At 45.6% G+C, this 26200-nt stretch overlaps 1 protein-coding gene across 1 annotated transcript; it reads left to right on the forward strand.

Annotated features, from left to right (window-relative positions):
* Positions 1-7: 7 nt before the first annotated feature.
* Positions 8-24757, forward strand: LOC135810252 (eukaryotic translation initiation factor 2A-like). Its single transcript, XM_065323731.1, has 21 exons — positions 8-189; positions 276-339; positions 2255-2448; positions 3223-3322; positions 4016-4098; positions 5457-5560; positions 7565-7673; positions 9662-9778; positions 11410-11478; positions 11994-12095; positions 12433-12473; positions 13001-13045; positions 16729-16817; positions 18001-18076; positions 19556-19640; positions 20271-20329; positions 20994-21051; positions 21515-21579; positions 21989-22150; positions 23074-23139; positions 23360-24757. Exons 1-21 carry the CDS (start codon positions 150-152, stop codon positions 23423-23425), a joined length of 1794 nt encoding a protein of 597 aa, XP_065179803.1. The 5' UTR covers positions 8-149; the 3' UTR covers positions 23426-24757.
* The last annotated feature ends 1443 nt before the right edge of the window (positions 24758-26200 follow it).

The raw sequence follows: 26200 nt of genomic DNA on the forward strand, positions 1-26200 counted from the left end.
CATTGTACTTTCTTGAGTATCATTTTGCTACTTCTACACTTTGTAGTTCCTGTACTCCATTCTTCGTTTGGTGTTGGGCTTGAGAGAACGATCACGCTGCAAACGAAACCCCTAAATTCCCTGCTTCTTGACGTGGTTGAATAATAGTTATGGCTGCTGCAGCACCGTCGCCTGCCTCCTCGTTTGCAGGTTTGTAATTTTTATTTCTTCACTGAGATTTGTGAAAACTGTTTCTGGAAAATGCGTTGTCTCGAACATCTTATGTGTCGTTTTAGTGCGTGGCTCTAATGGTCTTTGGGTTTGTTCCTTACCGGACGGTGCTCGCCATGGTGGGATCAGGTAAATATAACCTCTATGACACTGTCAATACTAGAGGCTGGCAAATCTTACATACAAATTTCATCAAAATTGCACATGTACCACAATACACGATGCAAGTACGGTAGGTATCGGTTATAGCGTGGGTGTTTGAAAAGCGACTTTCTATTCTTATTTCCGATATTTCTTACACACGATAAATCAAGTGTGACATATCAGATGCATGTCCGCAGACATTATACAGGATGGCCATCATAGTATTCATACATACAACGTATCGCTGCTGTGTATGCGGGTGTTCATAGTCATCATCATAGTACGATACCAAGAGTACATAACCCCCCAGAGTGTGCAACTTCACTATGGGTGCTGTCCCGACAGAATTTCAATTTGACGTCATTTTGATGATGCAATGCGCACTGTACACGGATTATCAGACGAATCCGGAACCTGTGGTTGACCGAAACCGATCGATCCTGTACAAATTATTGCAAAGAAAAACGTGTGATGCGTTGACACCCGTACACATGTTGTAAATCACTGGTGCAAGGAGCATTGCGTCATCAATAATGACGTCAACTTGAAATTCTGTCGGGACAGCAGGGTATGTGGGAGTTGCACACTCTGGGGGGGGGGGGGGGGGGGGGGGTTATGTACTCTTGACGATACGCTTACCATGTGGCTATGCAGCATGAGATACATGACAACAACAGTAAGTACTGTTGAACCTGCAGTACTACGATCTACGATGCAATGCGAGTCGGATCAGAACTGCATTAGACAGATGTTATTACTACAGGCGATACACGTTGTACTAATCTGGTATGTTTTGCTACACAAAGTCCATTCTTAGGACCGATATATTCTACAATGCGATAACATTGCTTGTAAGAATAAATGTTCACTTGAAAGTTGAAACCCATGTTATGATTATGAAAATGCGAGAGGTCATTCTTGTAAGCAGTACTGTCAAACGGGAAAGTCTAAACGAGTCGCAAAGTCTAACGTTTTAACGACCAAATACTTTTCGTTATTTGAAAAAAACGTTATCGCTAGATGTCTGTGTAAAGATGCGCACACAGATGGGTGTCCAGGTAGCCATCGTTAAACTTTCTGCACGTAATCATGCAAAAATTACAAAAAAACGTTAAACTTTTTGGTCGTTAGACTTTCCGGTTTTACAGTATATTCTTTTACACGACCACGCTATAACCGATACGCACTGTACCAACCATGGGCGAGTTAAGTATTCCAAGTACTGCATGCTAACCGTTGACCTCTTTGTTCACTGTTCCACTAATTGCGTTTCGAACCTTTGACCTTGCAGGGTATGCAAATGTTCGATATTGGCATGCATTTGAGCTGAGCGTGAGATATCGAGAATTACTGACTTCGTACACTTGTTGTGAGTGTTGATTGGTTGTCTACAGTCAACTTTGCGTATAACGACACTCGGCGGGGCATCCGAAAGGTGTCCTTATTCACAGAGTGTCCTTATACCTGAAGGCTCATTATATGTATACAGGTAGAATGGACTTTGCTCTGGGCATGGACATTCTGTCGTTATTCGCGAATTGTCGTTATATCCGCAGTCGTAATTAGCGAAGTTGACTGTACATGGTTACAGTGATGTGCCATACGATAAAGAGCGTTACGAATGAAATACTATGCGATAGTTAGATCCCTAAAACAGGATTTATACTTCACTTTATGATGGTGGAGTGGCAACGTGTGTATGGTGATGGCATAGAAATACCCGATGTCATTACCCGGCCAAACCCCTACCCGTTGCAGCCCTACTTGTAAGTATACTACTGAATACTTTCAAAATGTTGTTCAGGAACCGGAAATGTGGCCGAAGTATTATAGCATTAATTTGTCTCCGAGGAAACCGTTCATGCAGATGTTGTTATCAATAATGCTTTGTTATCTGCAGTGATGACTCGCGTGACTGCAAGTCTATGACCTACTCTCACGATGGATCACGGTTTGCGTGGGTAAACGCTACCAGTGTACAAGTTGCTCGCACGTCCGACGGACATGTTCTGCAGTCTTACCCATTTCCACGCACATGCTCTCTTCGGTTCTCGCCCAAAGGCTCTTTCCTGGCTGCCTGGGAACCCTATGCTGGTGAGTAGATGGTTCACAGTAAGTCACGCACCTTTGCAATTCGGACGGCATGTACTTTGTATATGTATACACTATACAGCCACGCTGCCACGCTGTATGTATACAGCCACGAGTCACGCACTCACAAAAGTCACGCATTTTGTTTGTCTTCAAGATCGGGTGCGCTACGTATTGAGAGTAATTGTAGATGGTTGTTGGTCATTGGATTCATCCTGTCACCAGACCGTATCATGTGACACATATCATTGTCGTGGTTGTTTTCACTTTCTGAGATCGTTGAACACGATTGTGTGACATTAGGCAAGCGGATCTGTGTCTCCACCAATGTTTTTTTCCTTTTTCTTTAGAGCAACACATCCCAGTATCCTTGAGCTTGATTTCTGTATTTTAAAGATATTTCCATTGCAGAAGAACCCAAAGATAAGACCTGACCTACTTGATAATCCAGTCACCTCCTGCATGGCTTGGATCTGTGTGGTGTATGTACCAGTTCTATTTTGCATTGCACTTGCATTCACAGGGTCTAGGGAGACTGAGAAAGGCAGTTATTCCTAGATCCTGTGTCTGTGCTCGCATCCGGCCTGAGCTTGGTAACTTGTATTTTCCCTGTTGTTAATGTCGTGTGTGGGAAGTGTAACTGATGCGAATATGCATCGCTGGGTAGAGTGATATTGAGTTTGTATGGTGGCTTACTCATATGTGTTCGTGCATGTGTGTGTGTGTGTGCGTGCGTGCGCGCGTGTGTGTGTGTGTGTGCACATGTGTGTGATGTAGTGCGCAAAGGTCAATCACCTGGCGAGCCAAACCTGCATGTGTGGAACGTGTCAACTGGAGACTGTGTTACCAGCTATGTGCAGAAGAAGAGTGAAGGATGGTATGTTATCTGTTGAAACACTGTACAGTCATGTACATGTAGGTTTGGATGTAGGTGTGGATGTACCTAGCTGTCCACCTGCTGCTGTTCAATGTCCATTCAACTACAGTCAACTACATCCAACTACATTCAACTGCATTCAACTGCATTCAACTACATTCAACTACATTCAACTTCAAAGTATGACTGCGGCATCGTGCGTGCATGTATTGTGTGTGTATGTGTACAATAATATGCATGTGTGTGTATGTGTATGTATGTGCCAGAGTATGTGGTGTGGTGTGTGTGTAGAAAAAAAAATGGAAAAATGAAAAATAGGGATTCACTGGCCAGAAAAAGTCACTTCAAACAGCTGTGTGGTGGATACCAGGCTAAAAATAGTGGCGGTCAATTCATCAGCCTTGCAAGCTGTTGAATGGTGTAATCCCAGCACAAGTTGCTATGTCTAACATAGCTGTTCGCTATCATCGCTTCCGCGATGGGCATGTCTGAGGTCTGAGGTATGTATGTACTGCCCCTCCGGGGCCCACGTGACCCTAGTGGTAGTGGCTCTACAGGATGTATGTACTTGTGTGCATACACACACCGGAGGTCTGTTTAGCTGTAATTTCAAGTTTCACGCATCCTAGGGATCATCAGGTTATCATATTTGTGTGGGTGTATGTGCTTGTGTGCATGTGTGCGTGTGTTTAGGCATCCAATGTGGTCAGCAGATGAGGAGCTGTGTGCCCGTGTGGTAACTGGTGAAGTTCACTTCTTCAATGGCGGTGTACCAGGTTAGGTTCATACCAATGCATGCCTGTCTGCCTGCTCAGCCTATCATGCTCATACTTAGTCAATATCTGCAGATATAAGGATAAAGAAAGCAGTGTTGCCAAGCCCTAGTCATCTGTAGCTACCGACCCATTGTAGTTCTGCTGGATATTTCAAAGCTAGTTAGCATGCTCTATTTTCCTGTACAAATGAAGATACATGTATGTGTGGATGGTTGGCAGCAGTAGAAGTGTGTACTTCTATGTAGAATGACTGCACTTCTCTCTCTCTCTAGCGGTTTTATCTGCGTGCTGGTGTGTGTGTGTGTGTGTGTGTGTGTGTGTGTGTGTGTGTGTGTGTGTGTGTGTGTGTGTGTGTGTGACGTTTGGATGCCTTCCATCATCGCTGCATCGGCACAATATTAGCCATCCCTCGTAGTCAGCAGCAATCCGATCGCATCACGTCTGCGCAGTTACGTCGTCACTGGGGTGACCCAGTGCCACTCTCTGTTAAGATGCGCCATCGTCGTTTAGAGTGGCTTGGTCATGTGGCTCGGATGTCGGAGGACCGTGTCCCATTGCAGCTGTTGTTTGGTCATTTGTTGGCTGCGCGCCCCTTCTGCGGTCCCAGGCGCAGGTGGAGAGACATTGTGGCTACTGACACGAAGTCCATTCCAAACTGGTTTGATTGCGCACAAGACCGGTCAGTTTGGCGAGAGCAGGTTCTGGTTTTTCAGCCTCCTCGGGCAGTAGAGAAATCCGTACTCTGGTCATCTTGCAACCGGGCTTTCTCTCGTCCTCAAGACAAGGCACGGCACAAGTGTTTGGCTGAGCGCCAACTTCCCGTCCACCAACAGCGTGGTTCAGCACAGTGCGTCAGTTGCTGCCGATGGTTCCGAAGTAAGGGTGGGCTTGCAGTTCATCGCTGCCAGCCTGCACTCCCTGAACATGCAGATATGGCATTGACAGCGTCTCTCGCTAGTTGCTGCTTTCAGCATTGTCAACGCTGCAATCGCTGCTTCAAGTCCCGGGCTGGTTTTAACCGCCATAACTGCAACCGTGGAAAACGTCTTGCTGCAGCCGATAGGGAATCTCTGCCGCTGATCTGCATGCATTGCCCGAAGCGTTTCCGACGACAGCAAGATTTGACGAGGCACCAGAAGTCCTGCCAATGACGGTGCCCTCCAAACTCTGGCCCCCTCCGGGGGTGACATTGCCCAATGGGCAGTCATGCTATAGTAGTAGTAGTAGTAGTGTGTGTGTGTGTTTGTCTGTGTGTCTTTATGTGTATCTGTCTGTGTGTGTGTGTGTGTTTGTGTGTATCATTCACGTGGGCACGCATGCTTGTGCACATGAACATGGATACTTGCACTCTCTTGTAGATGGCGCTCCCGTTCAGAAGCTTCGCCTGGAAAATATCAAGCATTGCGCGATATCTCCATCCACTGTTCCGTACTACATCGCCTCTTATCAACCTGGCTCCAAGGTGGGTTGGGTCTTGTGACTCTTGTTTGGGTCTTGTTTGTTGTGTGCACTTTACAAGTTTGTTGTATATGTTTACCAGTATCTCTATCTCTCTCTCTCTCTCTCTCTCTCTCTCTCTCTCTCTCTCTCTCTCTCTCTCTCTCTCTCTCTCTCTCTCTCTCTCTCTCTCTCTCTCTCTCTCTCTCTCTCTCTCTCTCTCTCTCTCTCTCTCTCTCTCTCTCTCTCTCTCTCTCTCTCTATCTATCTATCTCTATCTCTATCTCTCTCTCTCTCTCTCTCTCTCTCTCTCTCTCTCTCTCTCTCTCTCTCTCTCTCTCTCTCTCTCTCTCTCTCTCTCTCTCTCTCTCTCTCTCTCTCTCTCTCTCTCTCCATCTCTCTCTCTCTCTCTCTCTCTCTCTCTCTCTCTCTCTCTCTCTCTCTCTCTCTCCATCTCTCTCTCTCTCTCTCTCTCTCTCTCTCTCTCTCTCTCTCTCTCTCTCTCTCTCTCTCTCTCTCTCTCTCTCTCTCTCTCTCTCTCTCTCTCTCTCTCCCACCTTGTTTTTGGAATCCGTTGAGTTTCTCGATGATCTTGATCGTTCTTGTACAAAGCTTGAAGTCGATTTGGTGTTTGATTACTGCTTGATGTCTGGATTCCTATTTTTTCTATTTTTTTCTTTTCCTTTTCCTTTTCACTTATCCTGTTAGGCCACACGTTTTTATTTCTATGTTTCTCGTCACCTGAAAATCTAAAAACGTATGCGAGAGGTGGAAAAAAAATTAAAAAACGACCGAAAAATTAAAAAAAAGTTTATTAGACCTTTGTTCACACTAAAATCCACCAATACACCATGCAAAATAGCATCCATAGTTAGCAACTAGTATGTGGTAGGAGCTTCTGTCACAATCTGAGCATGTGCAGCTAGATTGCGCACAAAAAATGCCTTCTTGCATCATGTGTCGCGCAGGCCAGACCACATTATGTACATGTGCATGAGTGTGCTGGCTCCCACATGCACAGTCAGTGCAGCACAGTTTTTTTCTTTTTTTTCTTCCAGACTCCTGAATCGTATGCGCGCGGGTGACGAGAAATATAGAAATAAAAACGTGTGGCCTTATCGGCTTATCGGCCCTCTTAAGTTGTGTATATCACTGTTGAGGCATCCGATGGTAAATAAAATAAATACTACTACTACTACTACTACTACTACTACTGCTCTCTCTCTCTCTCTCTATCTATCTATCTATCTATCTATCTATCTATCCCCCTCAGAAAGAGTATTGCATTGTGCAGAGTGAAAAATGTCTGCCCCCCCCCCCCCCCCCCCACGAAAATATGTTATTCAAGGACATGCCTATTTTTCGTCTTTCAGTAATTTCCAAAAGGAGACTGACCTTGACCACCCACCCATAAAGTGGAACTTTAGTTTCATGAACAAGCTTGGTATACAATGTACTGGTTACAGACGGCTCCTCTTATAGCGCTAAACTGTGACTGCAGCCGTTGACCAAAAGCTAAGCTAAGTTTCCGAAAGAGGTTGAAATTAGGGGTGAAGCGATTACACTTTTCAACTATCCGTTAACCTACCCTTGTATCGATTCGATTATCGATTATGATATTGATTACTGCGTCCTAGAAATTGCCGCGCCAGACCAGCACAAAGCATGCCGTGTTGACACATACATGTATACATATACATGGGGGGACTACGGACTCTTGACGGTAGCCAATGATTTTGGCCATTTCTCATGGGAGTACGACCAAACAGCCAAGTTTCGTTGGTTTCCGTCGTGAACTCTCCAGCTCAAATAATGATGGTACGGAAGTATTTTATGAAGCCCGGATACTTAGCCAATGTTAAATGTAGAAATCGTACCCATGTATCCCTTCTTCTTTCTACATTGTATTTATCAGTTGTGTTTTTCCTGATCACTGATTATATTAGAGTGTTGTGTGATGAAGTACATGTAGTGTGTTTGTTACAACCATTGCATTATTCTTTTGTCTTGCGTATCATTGTGCTGACAGGGCGGACCAGCATTCATTCGTCTCTATCGCTATCCTGGCTTTGAGAATGTCCTTGCCAGTCGCAGTATATTCAAGTGTGACAATGTGAAGATTAGCTGGAACGTTCAAGGTGGGTGTTGTGCCTTCGTTGGTGCTCCGCCATATGCTGTATTATATAATGTGCTTCACAGTAGCCGTTACTTCTTGATGTACAGTATACCATATTAGCCAGTGCAGGCTAAATTTTATTTTTCAAGGAAACCCTTCGAAAATGGTACCAATCGATTCAGCATGGCATTTTCATTCCTCCTGCAAAGTTTCAGCTGATTTGGAGTCATGACAAGGACGCTATGGCGATTTGAAGATCGAAAAACTTCACTTTTGTTTGTCAAGAAGAAAGACCATGATCGCACACAAATCATACAACCCGTGTGGCACAATGATTTTTGAACGAAGTTGATCCGCGGACCCCGTGCTTCGCGCATGCATGCATGCATACTGCATGCACACACGCAGTACAGAGGCTTTTTTGAACGCGGATATGTAGTTCTTCGTCTTCTTCGAAATGTCTTCCAAATGCGTGGTGCTGGTGTTGTTCTCAGCTTCGTCAAGGCAGAATGCAGCTGCATGTGATGCTCCTGTGTGTTCATGCATGTTCTCTTTTCGCGTCTCGACATTGTAGCGTCCAGACTCTGCTCGACTGGAGAAGATTGAGGAGACTATGCTTTGATCCACATGGAAAATCGATGAAATTTGGTAATTATCGTCGGGCGCTAAAAAGCGCTGGGGAGCATGGGGCTAAAACTTCGTAGCAGTCATCCCTACCATGACAGGCATCGACTGGTATATGTTCCATTCTGTTCCCAACCACTACGGGTAGTCTGCGAAGCTTTCTTCTTCGCCGATTCTCGGACAGATCGTACGTCTTCGCACTGTATCTCTCGTCTCCCTCAACGGATCAAAACACGGTTTTCGCCAGGACGAACACAAACCCCCAGATTTCGCGGCGGCAACAACTTCGAGTAGGGAAAAGCTAGCAGCTAACCAGGAATCACCAAAAAACACATGTAATACTCAGTGTGATTTGCGACAGCTGTCATTGTGCCGTCGCACCATGCATGTACCATGCACGGGAATGGAACACGGATGAGTCGTTTTATTACGACAGCCTGCACTCGCTAACCATATCCTTCAATAAGCAACGGTGTCCACCGCACCTATGAAAGCAGCAGGGTTTTATTACACAGCACTCAACTAGTTAATGATATCCTACCCCACAGTATCCACTGTTAACCCTTTATTGGCTGGCATATACATTGATCGAACATGGGGTAGGCATTTTGAAATTATCGTAACTTGGTCAAATCTCGGTCTTTCTGAGGAATCGAAATATGTAGGTCGAAGAGAAAACTCTCAGCTGTCGCCTCGAACAATTTTCAAAGCGATACAATAAGCGGTTCTTGAGTTATAGCACTCGTAATGTTGGTCCCGGGAAATTTGCGCTCAGAGGGCGATGCGTGGGTCAGCGGCCGGGATTTTCCCTGCTTACGTCACCTGTTGACAAGACTACACCGATTCAACTTCAAAAGCATGTTCCCGGGAGTCTCTACGAAAAAAATTGAGTTTGATACGAGCAACAGGAGTGAAATGGTGGATAGAGATTGATCTCGAGCGTGAGCCCAGCGCTGGTGGGCCTTCCCTGGCTTGCAGCGCTGGGCCAGTGCATCCCGTGGAGTCGAGTGTACGCTCATTGCGCTCCTCTAGGTAAGGCCTTTCCAGGATGCCCAAGGTCGTGGAATTTGTCCAATGCAAACAAAAGTTACGTCCAATTTAGGTACAGGTTTGGCGATTGCGTGGGCTTGTTTATATTTTAATCGGCCAATAAAGGGTTAAAGTGAAATTTTCCTGAAGAATACTAGTATTCTGCCGAGGAGGAGCACACTTGTCTATAAGATGGATTTCCTTGACTTTGGCTACAGTATTTTTGCTACTGCGTTTGTTGCTGCTGTCGCTGTTGTTGCTTGCTGCTGTTTTGCTTGTGGTATGCTGTGTTGTTGCTTATTGTGTTGTTGCTAACTGTGCTGTTACTGTGTGTTGTGTTTCCATGCTGGTCTCCAGGCACTGCATTCCTTGGTGTTACTAGTGTGGAGGTTGACTCTAGCGGTGCTTCCTACTATGGTGAACAAGGCCTGCAGTATTTAGACACGACTGGTGCTGGCACGATGGTTACTCTATGTACGTACATGGCTGCAGTGTGCAGTGTGCAGTGTGAAATGCCTGCTTTACTCCATGTATTTGTGCAATCTGTATCCATGTATGTGCTTTTGGCTGCCATGTGCATAACACCCATCAACCACAAGTTCGATTTGAGGATAGTTCAAGGCCCTGTCCATAAGTTGTCACCCCAAAATTTAATAATATAATTATTTTATTATAGTAACGCTGAAGATGAAATTTACAGTCGACTTTGCGTATAACGACACTCGGCGGGGCATCGGAAAAGTGTCCTTATACCCCAAGTCTCATTATAATTATGTATTACAGTTAGATAGGACTTTGCTCTAGGCATGGAAATTCTGTTGTTATTCGCGAATTGCGGTTATATCTGCAGTAGTTATTAGCGAAGTTGACTGTAGTAAAAATCCCCGTTCAGAATTCAGAATTGAGCACTCTATCGAACCGGAGGACTCCGCTCTTTGCACTACTAGTAATGTATCCACAATCATGACAATACTGAAACACAGCACAGACTCCCACACAGTTATTTTGATTGATTTTTATTTCACGGATCCTCCAGAGGCAAATAGATGCCTATCGGAGGGGGTATTCTAAGTAAGTATGGAAAATGAGAAAGTATGTTGGTAGGGGAGAAGAGGTAGAAGATACATTAGAATAGAGTACAAAAGAAGTAAATTCAGTACTTCGGGTACTTCAAGTAGTACATTGCATGCTAATCATAATGAGAATTAGAAAAGCAGCATTGCGGACTACTATAACTGACATATACACAAACTATTGAAACTATCATAGATGTGGTTAGCCTAGACACAAAAGTCAGGAATACCTTTCAAAGAAAACATAGATTGCGAATGATACCGACGCACAGCAATACTAAATTTCGCTGTTGTAGAGAGTGAACCAATGTCTTCAGGAAGTTTATTCCAAGCAACACTCAAAGAAAAAAGGGTTGATTTACGAAAGTAGGCGCCAGCTTTAGGAAGAATTATGGATTAGGGGTGACGACTGCGTTGGGAAGAGGGTAGCTGGAAGTGAGACAACAAGGAAGGATATTGGGAGAATACATGATGGAAATAGACAAGGCCATCATCAACAACAACCAATACAATGGGCGCGTTCGATTACATATTGTGGATCCAGGTTTTATAATTCTCGAATGAACAGAATGCGGCAAATAAACAAACAACTACGCGTAAAAATCGTAAAAGGGGATCGCGTGGGATCTCGTACACCCTCGCGTGCACGTGGACTTAGCATGGCGTGTACGTCGAGTGCGCCAATTCTGGCGGGAGAATTAGCAATTCCTCTTCAGAATGGACGGAATTGGATTCCGTCCCTTCTGACGACAGAATTTGTGTAATCGAACGGTGCAACCAGAACTGATCGAAATGCGTGTAACCGAACGCGCCCAATAGAATAGCGAATTTGCCCAAACACTAGATTGTAACAAATACATTGCACTACAGACTTGCGTATGTATCAGTAGGTAGATGCTGGGGAGAAGTGGCTGCAACTTCCATTCATCGTGTCAGCAATATTCACCCACAGCAAAGTACCTGCTGCTGGAAGTCTTATCTGTTGCTGCTGCTGCTGCTGTTGTCGCTTTTCTGACTTGGTTGTCGCTGCAGCCAAGAAGGGACCTATTTATTCCAGTGACTGGCATCCGAATGGACGCGAGTTTTGTGTAGTATACGGCTGTATCCTCACCGAATATGTCATATGTACAGTTGTGTCATGTGATGTCATTATGATGTCGTGGTGATGTCATTGTGATCCTGTGCTTTGATGACGATACCAGGGTGATATTTTGAATATTCATTGTCTGTGTCGTCACTCTGGACTGTGCGCTAGTACTCTTGGCAAGTCAGTATTGGCTTGAATTGAATTCTGTGCTTCAAAACCGTGTCACAATGTGTATTTTATTGCAGGTGACCACCCGGTACATGGGGGGGGGGGGATAGATATTGCAGGTGACTACCGGGGGGGGGGGGGTATTGTAGGTGATCACCCGGTACATGGGGGGGGGGGGGGGGTAGATATTGCAGGTGACTACCGGGGGGGGGGGGGGTATTGTAGGTGATCACCCGGTACGTGGGGTGGGGGCTATTGTAGGTGTGTTTGGTAATAAGCAAGTGCTCTTTTTTTATATTCTTGAATTCATGTTGAATGGTATATTGATTTCCCTAACTCTCGCCGCCATGCGCACTTGCAGTCATGCCGGCCAAGGCGACTTTGTTCAATCAGAAGTGTGAGCCCGTGTTTGATTTCGGTACCGGACCTCGCAATGCTGTCAACTACAACAGTCATGGAACAGATATCCTCATCATCCTGCATAAACGGCACATATTGCCTTTATGATATTTGCTGTTGCCGCTACCGCTGATGTTGTCTTTTACTGCTCTCCAATGGTCAACTGTGTGCATGTGTGTGTGTGTGTGTGTGTGTGTGCGTGCGTGCGTGCGTGTGCGCATGTGTGCATGTGTGCATGTGTATGTTAGGGGGGGGGGGGGGCAGATGTGTTCTCAATTGGTGGTGATTGTGTCGCATTGCACTGCTTCTATTCCTGTTATCTGAGAATTGAGTGTTTGGGAGATTGGATACAATGTTCTGTACTACTGCATAGTCCTTGACTTTGCTTTGCTGTCGATCACTGATGTGCCTGTCTGGATTTGGAAACCTCCCCGGCCATTTGGTAGGTGTTACTATAACATTCTTCCTTGCAGGTGATGGTTCCTGTTTATTTTGTAGTTTTAACATGACTGTGTCCAATCGCTGTGATCTTGCACTTTCTCGCGTGACTCTCAATCTGTAAATAATTTATACTACTTTGTCAAAGGGCCTACATAGCGAATAATGGGAATAATGTGAAGTGTTTAAAATCTTGTAGGACGCATCACGCAGCTTCATAAGTAAAACATTGGTTGTGAGCAACATTCCTGATGATGGTTATTTCATGACCGAAACGTTGAAATAAAGTATTTTTCTGGTGAAAAGCAGTGATTTGAGTGTGAGCCAGTGTTGCTCACAACCAATTTTTTAATGTGAAGTGTATACATGTATGTCTCAGCTGCTTTGCCTGGGTTAGTAGTGGATGATTTGAATAAAATGATGTTGCATTTTGTCGTCTCCACAGATGTTGTTGAACTGTTTGTGCTGCGTTCTTTCTAGTGCAATAAGACTTCTGAAGTTTGCACGCTGCTCTCTGTTTCCGTTGCTCAGGAATTCTGGAGTCGTGAGAAATTGCAACTTGTTTCCAAGTGTCAGGTATGTATTGATTGTGCGAATGTGATAATTGAAATTATACCAAAGTGAACCAGCGGTGTAAACCCCACCAGAGCTGTCCCTGATGTTTTCCCGTGATGCATGAAAGGACTCTTGGGCATCTCTGTGGTATTCCTGGCGGAGCCACGTCTTCATCTAGCCCTTTCACAAGATACTAGTATGGTATGATCATGATGAGGAGTTGTCGATGTGCATGATCGCATAGGTCCAAGCTTGAGTTTTTTTTTTTTCAAATGCAATCCCACCGCCTTCTCTATAGCTATCGATAGGCCAGCTATGAAGGAGTCTCTGTGAACCAAAGCAGGCATCTGAGATGTAGGAGACCGGCTCTGTGATCATTTTCAGTATGCACTGTTAGCATAGGTGGAAATTGACCTACAAGGCATGAGGTGGTGTCAGCCACCATACAAGTCTGTGTGAGCCCCACCACACATAACAGAGACGTTAGTTAGGTTGCGTTTGTCCGGTGCCATTCCGCCACCATACCAAAGTCATTCCGCCGTGTTTTGGTTCCGGAGCGTTTGTTCGGTGCAATTCCGATTCCGGTCATGGAATGAAGGGGGCAGAATCGATTCTGGCGATTCCTAAGAAAAAGTGGAATGAGGTCTCATTCCGAGCGAGTCCGAGCGGAATGAAAATGCTCGGAGGGGCTTCGTCGCTGCTGCATACCTCTCCAACAAAGCTTTAAACGCGATTATCGATATACTAACTTAGTAGTATGTTGGCGGACATCGCCCAGGGTATAGGCTGGTACGTGGTACTGTAACCTCGGCATAGTAACTTGTTCGTGGTAATTTGACCCTTTGCTGCCTGAGAAAGTGTTCGCCCGGGATCATTGATGAACTGGAAATATACGCTCGCACTTCAGCTCTTCATCGTCGTCGAGCAGGGCCTCTAGAATCACAGGGAGGCAAGCCAGAACTATTTTTCGAGCCAAAGATCCAAGACCCAAAGAGGCACCGAGCCTGCCACTTCACTTCTTCTTACAACAGTGCCTCGTCTCTGTCAAATAAACACGAGAGCTAGAGACGTTTCTGTGACAGATACGAGGTCGAATAGCATGATGAAGTAGCGGCCAAACGCCGCCTGCAGGCACCCTAGTTACGGGCGCTCATTGATCTACGCCGTGTTTGGCCGCTCCTTCATCATGACTGTCGTTGGGACATGCAGAAACTTACGAAAGCAAATAGCAACTACCAGGACTGGCATGCAGTAGTCTTCGCAAAAGGCTGCATGCAAACAACAGGTAATACTCATACTAAAAAACCAAAAATATTCGACCGTCGTTTCGTTTCCAGAGTGGCGCAAAACTTTTGCCAGATTCCCGAGTGCATGCCGGCGCGTTTGTTTGCTGCGCTCATTCCGATTCCCCGATGAGTACCAAGTACTACCAACGTCATTCCATGCCCATTCGGGAATGACAGAACAAATGGAACCTAAGAGGTTTGTTCTGGTGTGAGGCTACTCAACGGTTTCATACAGTCACATCACAGATCATTTAGCAATGGAATTTGGCAGATGTGCTGAATGCTTGGGCTCTCCTTGCTATGTCTGTGTTATGAAGTCACATTATTCGGTGGTGCTTTATGCATGTTATCAAGTGTACGGACCCCCCCCCCCCCCCGCAAGTGAACTCCAGCTATGGGGTCTGCAACGGCAGAACTTCACATCATCACATGACAAACCCGTACTTGTACACATTATTTGCACCCTGCGCATGGCGGATACAGGGTAGGATTGGACTCGGCCCTGTTTTGGGTACAACACTTTGCTGGTCGCTTTGTACTGTTTGCCAGCGTAGCCTTTTGAACCATGTCCATGTCACATGATGTGAAGTAACAGTTCTGTCGTCACAACACTGTATGGAGGTTTTAAGTAACAGCTAGTTACACACTCTATAAAAAATAGTAGCGGTAATCTTCTCTTGAATCTTGATGTACGAGGTGATTCGTCATTATTTAACACGAAAGTAAAAAAAGCCTTCCGTAGGGTTCGAGGTGCGAATCTTTCCATTTCTTCATCTAAAAATGTAATAGTGATGTCCTTAGATTGCAATGGTGGGTTGTTCATTCACATAATCCTTGGTGTTGGGAAGCAGGTGGCAGCTGAAAAATGGCAATTTTTCCGCACATTATTTGTTGTGGTCATTTCTTAACATCATGGAAAAATAGGCCTTAGCAGCACAATTTCAAGTCAGTTTTCAATAGAAAGAGACCCTACATATCCAGGGCGGTCCAGCAAGACTGGATCAAGATCATGTTCATCCAAGTACAAGCCATTCAAGCTTGCATAGCAATAGGTTTATCACCCTGATTTCATACGCAATTGTGATCAACATCTGTTAGTAAAATCAGTAATTGCCAATGTTTGGCCGTCACCAGGGCCAACACACCGACATTCCTCCTTCCCAGGCGTAGTTTCCAGTATGTAGCTATCATATGTTTCCTCTTCAGCTAAATGTGTTGTCACTGGTGGTTGAAACCAGCGGCTATGACTCTCTTATACTCTATTTTACCGTAAACATCGCGCACATGCAGACTGAAAGCTCTTGCAATGTCACTTCGTGAAGGAATATCAGTCTCAATGTTGGAGGCGAACTTGACAGAACATTGGCGATGGCAATGGCAAAAAGAAATTTGACTTGACTTTTTGCAGGCGCTGGCAATGAGATAATTTTACCGATTTGTTAAAGGGGAAGTTAAGGCAAAAATCAAAATTTCACCAGTTGTAGTCTTCGGGGTGCTGAGTCGAATGGTCGTGGTCCGAGGAAGCTCAGACGCTCCCTTCCTACTTGAATCCCAATCGAACTCACGCACTTCCACCGAAACTGGGTGACTGCGCCATACTAGATGGGGATTTGTATGTAAAATGTCACTAAAAGCGCCATTTCATTCTTATAAAAGCACGGATAACCGCGATTGGCCCATATGTTGTAGTCTTTTGAACGCTGAGCCGACTGGTTTTGGTCCGAGAAAGCTGCGATGCAGCGTTCCTCCTTTATTCCCAATCGAACATGGTTGAACAAGCGGTCACGTGCTCCTGCGTGTCCAAGTCACCTGGTCACAGCGCCAGCAGGCGACAACTTTCACACCAAGGTTCAATTCGAGTGACAGGACTGCACCCAACAAAGGTCAAACAGGCTAGTAAGTTGTACCCTGCAGGCACGGTGACCAGGTGATTTGGGCACCCAGGAGCACGTGACCACTTGTTCAACCATGTTCGATTGGGAATAAAGGAGGAACGCTGCATCGCAGCCTTTTCGGACCAAAACCAGTCGACTCAGCGTCCAAAAGACTACAACATATGGGCCAATCGCGGTCATCCGTGCTTTTATAAGAACGAAATGGCGCTTTTATCGACATTTTACATACAAATCCCCATCTAGAAGGGCGCAGTCACCCAGTTTCGGTGGAAGTGCGTGAGTTCGATTGGGATTCAAGTAGGAAGGGAGCGTCTGAGCTTCCTCGGACCACGACCATTCGACTCAGCACCCCGAAGACTACAACTGGTGAAATTTTGATTTTTGCCTTAACTTCCCCTTTAAGAAATGACTCAATGTTTAAAAAATTACGAATCACCTCGTACTAGTAATCCATGCGTATTTTATTGTGAGATGTGAAACTGCATGCTCTAAATCGTCATGTACTGCTCTTGGTGTGCTGTAGGCGTCGGATACAACATCCTTCCAGTGGTGTCCAGATGGTGAACATTTCCTCACAGCAACAACAGCACCACGACTAAGACAGGACAATGGGTTAGTTTTCTCAGTTTGTACTGGCATACATACTAGGCAATACAGTGTCACACTGTCCCAGTGCAGCCTGGGCTGTACAATGAGTTAGCCATCTCAGTTTGTACTGGCATACATACTAGCAAGAGTACATAACCCCCCAGAGTGTGCAACGCCGATCCAGCTCTGTGTAGGGTCTTGGTCGAGCGGAATCGGATCTTCTGATGTCATGCGTACACTTCACACCAGCGCAAGGCCGGTCTCGAGGCAGGGCACCATTGTTTTTGATCCAAGAGTACCCGCGACTCCCCGGGTTCCCCTCAGATGTGTACGGTATTATGACGCAAAGATCCGATTCCGCTCGACCAAGACCCTATGCAGAGCTGGATCAGGCGTTGCACACTCTGGGGGGTTATGTACTCTTGATACTAGGCAATACAGTGTCACACTGTCCCAGTGCAGTCTGGGCTGTACAATTGCACTGCCACACATGTACTAGGCAATACAGTGCCCCACTGTCACATTACCTAGGCTGTACTATGGAGCTCTGTAGGACTATGTTATTGTTTGGTTTAGGCAGGTGGATGTATTGTCACTTTAGGCCCTTCAGACACTTGTATGAGTAGGGTCTTTGGAGGTAAAAACAAACAAACAATTGAGTTTCTGTACTGTACGAATTGAGAAGATGGCTTCAAGTCATCAACCAGTGTACCAACTGACTATATGCCTCTCATACGACGAGAAAAGTCAATGCTTATTTCCATCAAAATACACGCCTCCAATTACCATTACCTAGACAACTGTCAAAACGTGGCCAGATCGTGTGCGCCATGTGAAGTGTTTTAAAAGTCACGCCGTGGATCGTAGAACCGCAGGAGCGGGCAAACGTGAGCACATACCGCCGTGTGAAGTGTCATGCTGTGGATCGTAGAACCGCAGGAGCGTGCGAACGTGAGCATATGCTATCGCCGTGTGATGTGCCATGCCGTGGATTTTAGAACCGCAGGAGCGTGCAAACGTGAGCACGTATCGCTGTGTGAAGTGTTAGGCCGTGGATCGTAGTACAGCAGGAGTGTGCGAATGTGAACACATACCGCCGTCGTATGAATGGCCTATAATGAAGAGGATTGTGAAGATATTCAGCAGTTTGTGTCGTATTTATTCCCCCGTTCTTTCTTATTTCTTTCTCTTTATCTGCTGCTGCCAGGTACCGTATTTGGCACTACTCTGGAAGAGACGTGGGAAGATGGTCAGTTCCTGGTGCAAAAGATGAACTGTGGCAGGTAAGAAGAGAACATACAGTGCTACTCAATGAAATCAGATCGAGTGAGTCAGGTTTGCGCCCTGCAACAGTGAGCATCCCAATGCTCGCAGGTCTAGGCTGCGCAGCGCCCGGTGCATTCTGGACTCGCGCGATCGGATTTCATTGAGCAGCCCTGTACATACAGTTAAACCTGGTGTAAGCGACCTCTGTGTTTAGCGACCACCTGCTCTTAACGACCGTTTCTCCATGCACCGACAGTTCTACACAGACACTGTGGGACCTGGTTCTAAAGACCACCTGGCTTAACTCTTTGGAGCCCCAAATAATCCTGATAATTGTATGCAACTGCTATTGCGACATATTCTTTACCTTTTTTTGGGCATAACATTGGTGTTCGTTTTTGGATTTCCATAATCTTGGGCTTCCTGGAAAGCTCTCCGCGAGCAGAGTAAGTAGAGCTCAAATTCAACACCACAGCAGTCACATATCCAACGCCACGGCGCCTCGAACAGTCCCCAGAGCTGGATATACGAGCAAATTTCCTCGACGCCAGCCATTTCACTCTCATTCATCGCGGAACGCTCATTTTTTTGCACTGAGTTTAGTTTTATGCTGACCACGTGCAGGAAGCTTCGAAGCGTGCCTGGGTGAATCAGGATGTCATCCAAGGGGAAATCCCTCACTCAAGGCCAGTCGCTGAGAAAAAGGTTCACTTTTGCCGTGACTGAAATGTCGAGCGCGATATCTCTGCAACGCGATATCGTAGCTCTTCGGCAATTGTTGCATTAGAAAGCTGAGCTCTTCGGCTTCTTTCCAGATATTTCGATCGTGGAAATCCGTCAAGTTTCGAGTGAGTTACGAACGTTTTAGTCCGTCGACGGCATACCGTCGATATTTGAATGTACAGGCTCCAAAGGGTTAACAACCGCTTTTGCTTGCAGCGTGGGCTGGTCACTTAAACCAGGTTTTACTATAGATGTATTACATACGGTATATCCTACCTACTGTTGGCCATATGCTTACTCTACACGAAACACACACTCACATATGCTTACTCTACACGAAACACACACTCACATATGCTTACTCTACACGAACACACACTCACTGCCATAGACTACAACAACACGGTTTGAACTTCTTTTATGTCAAAACAAGTTCTTCAACATTCTCTCCATTGTCTCCTTACAGAATTTTTAAATTCCGTCAATCCCTCAACAATTCAGTCTTGGGTCTCTCTCAAGAACATGACCGAGAGTCAGGGGCAAGCACAGCGCTTGAAGCGGAGCCCTGGCATGATACTGCTTCAGTACCCATAACATGCCTTTGCACTATTCACACCTGTTGACCACACCAGCCATTCCCCCCTGTTGACCACACCAGCCATTCCCCCCTGTTGACCACACCAGCCATCCATTCTCACTGAAGAAGATGAAGATGTGATGGTGTTGGTACACGTATTTATTGTTGTTTCTGATGGTGATGTGCACTGTTGTAGGTCTGCTGTCAACCCGTACCGTACGGTACATTCCGTGCCAAGGCTGTCATCGGCGTGCAAGCATCGATAACACAAGAAAGCAAAAGTAATCTATGTTCATGCTATACCAGGCCATGCATCCTATAGGTCTAGCCCGCAGCATACTCAAGTACTTCAAAGTACAAGTATGTGCCTGCCATACTATGTCATACATATACATACTACATGTATCATGGCTGCTTACTCTGCGGACAGAACTGTTTCGTCCTGTGTGGACTCATCAGCGCAGCATAGGGGGAAACTGACTATCAAGACTAAAGGGTTAGCGTTATAGGGTTATAGGGTCAGCGTGTGGCTAGTGTATTGTATCCACTGGGAATCACTGGGAATGCTTCATTCCCTATTGCATTGTATGGGGTATTTTAACTAATTTTTAGTACTCAGTTTTAACATACCATTCAGGATTGCTGTGCTGAGTGTGATCGCATGCATGCGAAAAGTATAAAGTGTGGCATGTCGTGGGCACGGCTGTAGTCCCACAAAAACAACTGATGTCCTGTGCCATATTAGAAAGGAGGTTGCCGATTGTTTCATCTGCATTGTGCGTTCTCTATCCACTCTCCATTGCCCACTAGTGGCAATACAGTATTGTACTAAAGTAACATGGGTATTGTACCTTGTACAGTTTTAATATGATGATGTGGGCATAATGGCTGTTGGTTCCTATCTGTTACAGGTAAACCAGCAGCGTATCGGCCCCCGGGTGCAAGAGGTACCACATCATCTCTCAAATTGGTGAGTTGCACCCTACTCCTGCTGCTGCTGCTGCCACTCTGTACTGGTGCTGGTTCTATTGCGTGTTGCTGTTCCTTGCTGGTGGCACTATGGCTGCTGGTGGCACTATGGCTGCTGGTGGCACTATGGCTGCTGGTGGCACTATGGCTGCTGGTGGCACTATGGCTGCTGGTGGCACTATGGTTGCTGGTGGCGCTATGGCTGCTGGTGGCGCTATGGCTGCTGGTGGCGCTATGGCTGCTGGTGGCACTGTGGCTGCTGGTGGCACTGTGGCTGCTGGTGGCACTATGGCTGCTGGTAGTACTACTAGTATGGCTGCTGGTGGCACCGCCGTCGTGCACTACTGCTGAGTACAAGATGCTTCTCCTACTTTGTTGTCACAGGCGGTGAAGTGGTGGTGAGGGTAAGGGGCAGCTTTTCAGATGCCCAACTGCTCGCTCACCCTTACCCATACCTCTGCGTGTTGCTGTTGATGAACTGACTTGCTATACAAAGGTTGAATGGGAAGGTTATAATGTTATTACTTCATTGCTGCTTTTCCTTGACTCAACCCTAGCATTCTTCTGAGCTCATTCAGAAATGTCTTGGAGAGAGGAATTTGCTAGCCAAACATACTGAATGTTGAAGGAGCTTGCGCTGGGCCTTCTGTTTTGTTCATGTACAGCATGAGAATGAACGTCCTCAGGTTGTTGGAGCAGCTGCAGCCATGAAGGCAGAAGAGCGTAAGTCTATGTTATGCTCACCTTGCCTCTGCTGCTGCTGTAAAAGTGAATTGCTTGGCTTCACAGCTGTGCTGTGTGCATGCTATGTAATACAAGTACAGTCAGACCTCGCTTAACCGCACACATCCGTTTTCCAAAAAAATATCCGGATAGGCGAGGGAACCGGATAACCGAACACCGTTTATGTTGGATGCATCACGTATGCTGTAAATATGTAACCAGCTTTTTTCGTCCGGATGGCGAGGGATCCGGATAAACGAGGACCGGATAAGCGAGGTCTGACTGTAGTCACCTTGCAGAGCTCCATTTTGATTTCAAGTGCTGCTTGTGCCGTGTATATGCACCGTCATTCACCTTATTGGAGTACCACTGCTCAACAACTTATCCAAAGTATGGCATTCTTGCCAGCTATTTCCGATGCTTGACTGCTGATGTTCATCCTCTGTTTGTATCTGTTATACAGCTGCTAAGCCTCTATCCAAATCTGCCCAGAAGAATAAGAAACGACGTGGTGGCAAGAAAGAAGATGTGAGGATTACACCATTCCACTATATTATGCAATCTAACATTTTCCGGTGTGCAGTGCGCTGGGTACAATGCTAGCACTTCAAGCTGGAAATATCAGTGTCTGCTCACAATACTGTAGATATACATGTATGTATGGCGACCAGTGTACTTTGATAGGTGCAGGATTGTTATTTGTTGTTGAATGTGATGTGTATTGTACTCCGGCTAAGGTGTAACTTACATTGTAGTGAACCGTTTCCCTTGACATGTACTACATGTACTTGGTCATGGCTAATGAAATCATTCTATCTCTGCTTCTTGTTCTATTTCTTTCTTATGTCTATGTCATGATGGCATGGCGGTGTGACATCATCACGTAATGTCTATGTCATGATGGCATGGCGGTGTGACATCATCACGTAATGTCTAGGCAAGTGACACAAGCACAGCACCGGGTAGTGCAGTGACCCAGGCTCAACGTGATGCAGTTGCCATGGCTACCTGCCTCGTTGCCCCTGCCCCAGCTGCATCTGCTGCTGCCGTCAGTACAACGCCAGTAGAAAATGAGAAGAAGATACGTGCTCTGAGAAAGGTAAGTTATTGTCATAACAGTTCTGGCAGAGAATATGATCAAGGAGACTGAATGTAAAACCGTAAACATGTGATTGTATGCAATGATAGAATGAATACAGGAATTGGGCTCGAAAGTTATTCAATGTTCCTTTTGTCGTGCAGTAGAACCTCTCTTAGGCTATGGTAAAAATTATCTTTGATTCTCAAGTACGCGCGCACCGACGATTTTTTTTATTTCTATGCATGCATATGCGCCTTTGATCCTAGAGGGTGGTGGCGTTCCCACGGCGGATGCGGAAAACTCGGCTTCTAGCTGAGTCTCACGCGAACCGTGAAATTTTTTTTATATTTTTTTTATGCATATGCGCGCATTGGCCGGCGAAAGGCATGAATCAGGGAGTAGTAAAATACCGGTATTTTTCTACTTCCTGGCCTGAATATTATGAACATGTGACCATGTACATATATTTGTATGTGTGACCCTATCTTTGGAAATAAAAAAATTGTGGGAAATAAAATAAAACAATGCTCGCTCGCACCGATTTTCACAGGCTCATGACCTGAGAATCAACTTTATTTTTTTACCATGGCCTTATCTGTACTCTCTCTCTCTCTCTCTCTCTCTCTTCTCTCTCTCTCTCTCTCTCTCTCTCTCTCTCTCTCTCTCTCTCTCTCTCTCTCTCTCTCTCTCTCTCTCTCTCTCTCTCTCTCTCTCTCTCTCTCTCTCTCTCTCTCTCTCTCTATCGATCTATCTATCCCCTCTCTATCTCTATCTATCTATCTATCTATCTATCCCTCTCTCTCCCTCTCTCTCTCCCTCTCTCTCTCCCTCCCTCTCCCTCTCTTGTTTTCTCTGCTTCTCTCTCTTGTCATCATTTGTAGAGGATTTGGAGAATAATGTATGATTGTATTCTGGTTTGCTACCCATGCTTGTGTTAATAGAAATTGCAGCAGATTGAGAAACTGAAAGCACAGCAGGCAGAAGGCAAGACGCTCGAAGGCAATCAGGTATGTGTCGCTTATAAAGATAAATATAACACAAACACCGAAATAGAAAATGTCGATTGTAAAAAGAGCCTGAAGCTTAGACTATTCCTTAGTTTCATTTCATTTTTGTCTCCCAAGAAAACTGGGGTCATTTTAAATATTTGTAACAAAGCATGAAGGGAGTGTTGTCTACCCACTCACTGTTCTCTCTCTCTTCTCGTTTTGTTTTCTTTTGTTTCAGCTGGAAAAACTGAAGGGTGAAGATGAGCTGCTGCGTCAAATTAAGGAACTCTCTGTGGGCAGCTAAGACCACTGTTTGTTTAGACTTGTCCTGCAGCTTTGAGATGCTGTCTCGTCATTGTAAACTCTGTGTGTGTGTGTGTGTGTGTGTGTGTGTGTGTGTGTGTGTGTGTGTGTGTGTGTGTGTGTGTGTGTGTGTGTGTGTGTGTGTGTGTCTAACATAGCTGTTCGCTATCATCGCTTCCGCGATGGGCAGGTCTGATGTCTGAGGTGTGTGTGTGTGTGTGGAGTTCATAGCTCTGTAGCCTGATGGCAAGCCGGGCTTGAAGCATCATCTCCAGACCAACCAGCTATACTTTCTCGTACTCTGTGTCAGCGTGGCAGCAGCAGTTAATACCAGTGAGGTTTCACTGGATATGTGCTGTTTTCACACGGGTCATTGGACAACTTTGTAACAACTTGTACTAGTGCTATAGTCCCCGTGTCACAGTGTCGCAGTCTGTTCTTGCTCGAGATGATCTCGTGTGTGCTGGTCGCACTGCCAGCATGTGCCAGTCTCTGTTGTGTTTGTGTACCTCGTGTACCTTGAGTAAGGTGTACTTTAGGCACATGCCTTGTACTATTACTAACCCAGTGAGAGTGGAATTCAGAAGTGTGCATGGTCTTGCATTCCCTTCTGCAACGATGCTTCAGGTGCATCCGCTCTTCATGGTTGTTTTGTACTTCTACTCCATACTGCACAGTGTACCTATCTGTACATAAGTGGTCTGTCTGCAGTATTATCATCTCGATGATATTTTCAGTTTCGAGTGTTGGGGTAACGTTAAGACGGTTTGGAGTATATTTCCGCTGGTGGTTGGTTTCCAGGAATCTGCTTCCCCAGTGTACCCAGTGTCATGGCATGCTGTCTGTGTACCAGTGCCATGGTATGCACTCCTGTATGGACTAAGCCGTCTGTGTACCAGTGCCATGGTATGCACTCCTGTATGCACTCCTGTATGCACTCCTGTATGCACTCCTGTATGGACTAAGGCGTCTGCTCAACTTGTTTTCTACTTTATGGACAGATGTCTTTATGTCGATAAGATAAGAGTATCATCTTCCATGTCTTGCTTAGAAACAGTTATTGTTGATCCTGCTTCAATGACTTTCTCATAGATTTGTTATCTGCAATGTTTCATTATCACCGAGTTGAGTATTGTCCATTGGCTGTCGTCGTCTCGCTATCTTCTTTGGACACTATTCTTACTTTGAAGTAGAGTTGTCCGTTGGCTTTCTTTCAAATTCTTTGTCTCATTATCTTCTTTGGACATCATTCAATGACATCCTATTTCTGTGCTCAATAGGTTTTTGAAGTTCGAAAAGAGAACCTCTATAATTATTATTCTTAGTTACTGGAGCTGTACTGTGCCAGGCTGTGCCATGTCTAGTCATGTGCATGATGTCATTCTGTACTACAGTACGAGTACATCAGCAAGAGTGTGCAACTCCGCAGCACAGCTGATCTGGCCCACAGCGGACTTTGGTAGACGTCAACTTTTTTAGAATGCATGAAACACGTCGTACAAAGCTTGCGCTGGGTAAAGAACTCCACTGCGAGTTTGTTATGCCGTTTTCATTACTTTTCAAAAGCGAGACTCTCTTGCTGCATGCTGCTGTACACTTTTATCATCTTGCAAATAGCCAACGTGATACTCGGCCAAAAATCATTCATTTTGCAAACCGTGTACTGTATGGCCGTGATCGTTTGGTCGGATCCAGATCCAATTCTGTCGGATCCACTGGATCTGCAGTGATTGATTGGTCGAATCCGGATCCAGATCCTTTGGATTTGGATCCGAGCAACCCTGCCCCGGGAGCAGGGTTGACTGGATCCATCAGATCCAAATGTGACCTTTGTGCGTATATGGCGGGTAAAAATCATTTTTGTACTCATTGTCGTACGACTAGTCGACTTTTGTTGACTTTTAGTACGACATGCGCGATCAGTACGACTTTCGCCCTTTTGGGTGACCTGTCAGCGCCATTTTTTACTTCGTCCACATGGCAACAGCCAAGGTCCGAGAAAAAGTGATCGGTTGATTCCGACGGATCTGAGATTTGGATCTGGATCCGGATCCGACCAAACGATCATACCGTAAAATTCCGTTTATAAGCCCCGGGCGTATACTTTAAAGAGCGTCAAAAACCGGGCGTATATTTGGGCATGGGCTTATTCTAGGGCATGGGCGTTATTTCGGACGCAATCTGCAGAAGATCAATCTATCAGCAACCCACTAGTTTCAGTGAACCACCATTCACACTGAGCGCGGTACAGGTACATCCAACCACAGCAGGAAATTTGGTCGTAACCAAGAATGTAGCGATAAATTACAGATTTGATAGGTAAACCACTTGTCCACTTTGCGCCCTGGGCTTATTTCGGGCATGGGCGCTGAAACGGACTTGAAGTGTACACCGCCTAAAACTGGGCTTATTATCGGACATGGGCGTTATTTAGGGTGGGCTTATTTACGGAAGTTTACGGTAGCCTATGACTCATGATCTTCAAAAAGTTGACGTCAGCAAAAAAATTCTGCAGTGGGTCAAAGCAAGCAGAGTTGAAAGTCTCATTATAATGTATGTACTGTAAAGTACCGTTGATCCGCCCCCCCACGCCATGTCGCTTCCCAGCTGGGTTTTCGGCAGGGAGCGGAAATAAGATCAAGGCTGTCAAGTGCAGTACGATGTACAACAACGTAGAGGATCAGACTCTGTGTGCTGGATTGGGCACATTTTCATCCTGGATTGGCACGTATTTTGCACAGCAGTGCGTGCGTCAGTTCATCGTATTTCGTTGTAT

Source organism: Sycon ciliatum, chromosome 2, assembly GCF_964019385.1.
Source record: "Sycon ciliatum chromosome 2, ocSycCili1.1, whole genome shotgun sequence".
In the NCBI taxonomy this organism is placed as follows: domain Eukaryota; kingdom Metazoa; phylum Porifera; class Calcarea; order Leucosolenida; family Sycettidae; genus Sycon; species Sycon ciliatum.